General features: G+C 41.8%; 1 protein-coding gene across 1 annotated transcript in view; it reads right to left on the bottom strand.

Annotated features, from left to right (window-relative positions):
• The window catches only part of LOC116378720 (methyltransferase-like protein 27), a 5,425-nt gene that overhangs the window by 1,574 nt on the left and 708 nt on the right, over nt 1-3,143 (bottom strand). Inside the window, exons 2-4 of the mRNA XM_031840630.1 lie at nt 2,077-2,205; nt 1,315-1,450; nt 482-574 (exon numbers count right to left, since the gene is read on the bottom strand). Of these exons, the coding sequence (XP_031696490.1) occupies nt 482-574; nt 1,315-1,450; nt 2,077-2,205 (358 nt within the window). The remainder of the gene's footprint in view (nt 1-481; nt 575-1,314; nt 1,451-2,076; nt 2,206-3,143) is intronic.

Below are 3,143 nucleotides of genomic sequence, written 5' to 3' on the forward strand. Positions count from 1 at the left end.
AGACACATAACAATCACAAACAGACACAAACCAATCACAAAGAGACACAAACCAATCACAAACAGACACAAACCAATCACAAACAGACACAAAACGACCACAAACAGACACAAAACAATCACAAACAGACACAAAACGACCACAAACAGACACAAAACAATCACAAACAGACACAAAACAATCACAAACAGACACAAAACGACCACAAACAGACACAAACCAATCACAAACAGACACAAAACAATCACAAAGAGACACAAAACGACCACAACAGGACTCAAACAACCACATAGAAATAAAACTACCACTGAGACACAAGGTACTACATAAAGAGTCAAACAACCACAGAGAATCAAGTGGACACCACACCCTTGGTCGTTGTTGGTTCAGAGTTCTTAAACCACTAAAAACTAAAAGGTTTTTACTAGAGTATTACTAGAGATGCTCTCATGGCTTATAGATGTGGCTGTTAGTTGGTTACCTGGTTTGGCGGCGTTGCAGAGCTCCCTGACAACACTGACTGGTGCAAAACCAGAATCCAGAGCACCGTTGATGATCACCACATCAAATGCACCTGAAACCAGGAGAAGAACAGGAGCCATGTTCAGTTTCCAGGAAAGACTGAAAATATGATATTTGTGAGGAAAACAAAGACCATTAAGCATCAGATGAACAGGTTCCACCAGATGTTCTGAAGTTCAAGCTGAGCCTCATTCTAACTACCGAGTTTAGTTTTATCACTAAATTAAAACAGGATCATCTCACACACTAGTCGCTGCTTAGAGGTGAGCTGTTAGTAACTCTGCTGCCTTCAAGTGAGGTCGTGTTTACCGAGTTCATGAGCGAGTCGGTGACCTCTTGACGTATTCACAACCTCCTAAGTGGAGACCTTCTGACAGCTCCAAGTTCCTGAGTTTTGACGGATGATTAGTTAATAAATGGTAATAATATCAGTCGTATAAAGTTTGACTTTGTAATCTTATAACATGTATGAGGTAAGTGTGTTTTTCCTGGCGGCCTCATCTTTCTCATCTGTAAGTATGCCTTTGTTTTTATGTGTTTACTTACCTGCTAGCTTACTAAAGTGTTAGCCTAGGTGGCTCCTAGACGCTGACGATAACGTTAATCTTGCCGTTACCGAGCAGCGGTGTTCTCTGACCTCTTCAACATCGAACATATTGTGTGAACGACTTCCTGCGTCGTAACCACGAGCTCACGATTACAGCCACTAACTGTAGCTCAGAGAACCACCTGAGAAAGCTAACGTTGGCTAGCTAGCTTAGCAGTGAGTGTGTATGTGTGAGTGTCGTGTACCAGTCGGTGCAGGCAGTTGCTCTGTTCCCAGTAAGGCCAGTTTGAGCTCCTTATAGAGGCCGGTCTTAGCAGCTTGATCCAGCATGCCTTGACTGCCGTCCACTCCCACAAAGTGCTTGAAGCCCAGTTCAACCATCTGTAAACACAAGAAGAAGAAGACGACCAACATTAACAGTGAAACCTCTAAAGAGTGAGGTTCGGTCTGATCGTCTGTCCGTCCAGCACTTTACCAGCTTCTACTGGGACAGGATTTGTCCAGTTGTAGAAGGCACACCTGGTGGATCTGAACTCTACTGAGTGCAACTTTCTAGTTTTCTACTAATTTCCTCCACACTTTCCTGGACAGAACTCTGTAATTTAGTATTCATTGCAGAGGAAATAGAATGTTTAGTTGATGCTACCGTCAAAATAATGTACGTACGTAGATTACATTTGACTAGGAGCAACAGAAATAGACTTTACGTGTAAAATCGAAGTAGATCTGCTCAATCAGACTGATTTCATTGATTTTATGCAGATGACAGTCTTGTCTGTATGTGGTTCCTCTCAAACTCAAACTGTAGAATTACAATCTGCCTTTAACGTTCAGGCGTCTCTACAGAACAAAAACGTCCTGTGTGGAGATTGTCCTTGATATTTCATGCTGTTATGTTACCTGAACCTCCTACTTGGTGTTATTTATCAGCGTTGGAATTTCAAAATAAAGTGTGATCAGAATGTGTTCTTCTGTTAACCCTTTTGACTTTAAAGCAACAGGCTCACCAGTTTAGCAATCCCTCCAGACCCACAGGCTACGTCCAGAACACGAGCTTCTCCACGACTCCCTGGGAAGTTATCCGACAGGAAGTCTACTGCCAGGTGGGGTGCTCTGTAGCTCATCAGGTTGTGATCCTGTTTCACAAAAATGAAAAATTCCAGGTGGTAGTTTTACTTAACAACGTAACTAAGTATTTCTACACCGTGGTAGTATTAGTACTGTTACTTTAATGGAAAATCGAAATACTTCATCCATCACTGGTTAAAGAGTGGCGGAAGGAGGTGGTGTACAGATTACCTGAACAGGTAGTTAATTTTCGAGAAAACTCTGTCACACAGAGAGTTTATCGCCGTGCAGCTTGAAGCTCTGCACCCAAGTTTAACCGAGGAACTCGAAGAACCACATCGACCGCTAATAAGACGTCTCACAGTAAGAGGCTTTATGTCTGGGCAGTCAGGTCATAGTGTTTATTACCTTGTTTTGTTTTGTGTTAAGTTTACTGTATTATAACGTGTTGTATGCTCACGGACTGCCGAGTTCCGTTAGTGCTGTGAAGAAACTACTGTTGTGTTCCATACTGCTGCAATGGTGTTATGTTAGATCAGTAACTATCATTTAAAAGACCAAAACCACAGCTGGATTTAATAAACTGTTATATTTTACAGAGCAGCTTTCTGTGATTACTTTGCATGTGTATTGTGATAATAGCAGATATGTGGTCTGTGCTCGAATTCAAACCTTCACTGTTCACTCTGAATGTGTAATAGTACTCCGACTGTTGACATTGTGAGTGAATACCAATTATGAGTTTGGTTATTGGTCCCTGTTCTCAGGGTGGTGCCCGGTTATTAATTGTTAATAATCTTATTGATATTAATAATTCTATTGATATCAATAATTTAGTTTTTCATATTTGCTGATAACTCAAACACGCTCCTGATAGATCCCAACAGCAGGTAGAGAACACAGTACCTGAGCAGGTAGAGAACGGAGTACCTGAACAGGTAGAGAACGGAGTACCTGAACAGGTAGAGAACGGAGTACCTGAGCAGGTAGAGAACGGAGTACCTGA

Source organism: Anarrhichthys ocellatus, unplaced genomic scaffold (genome assembly GCF_004355925.1).
Source record: "Anarrhichthys ocellatus isolate YVR2014 unplaced genomic scaffold, GSC_Weel_1.0 scaffold3044, whole genome shotgun sequence".
NCBI lineage: Eukaryota > Metazoa > Chordata > Actinopteri > Perciformes > Anarhichadidae > Anarrhichthys > Anarrhichthys ocellatus.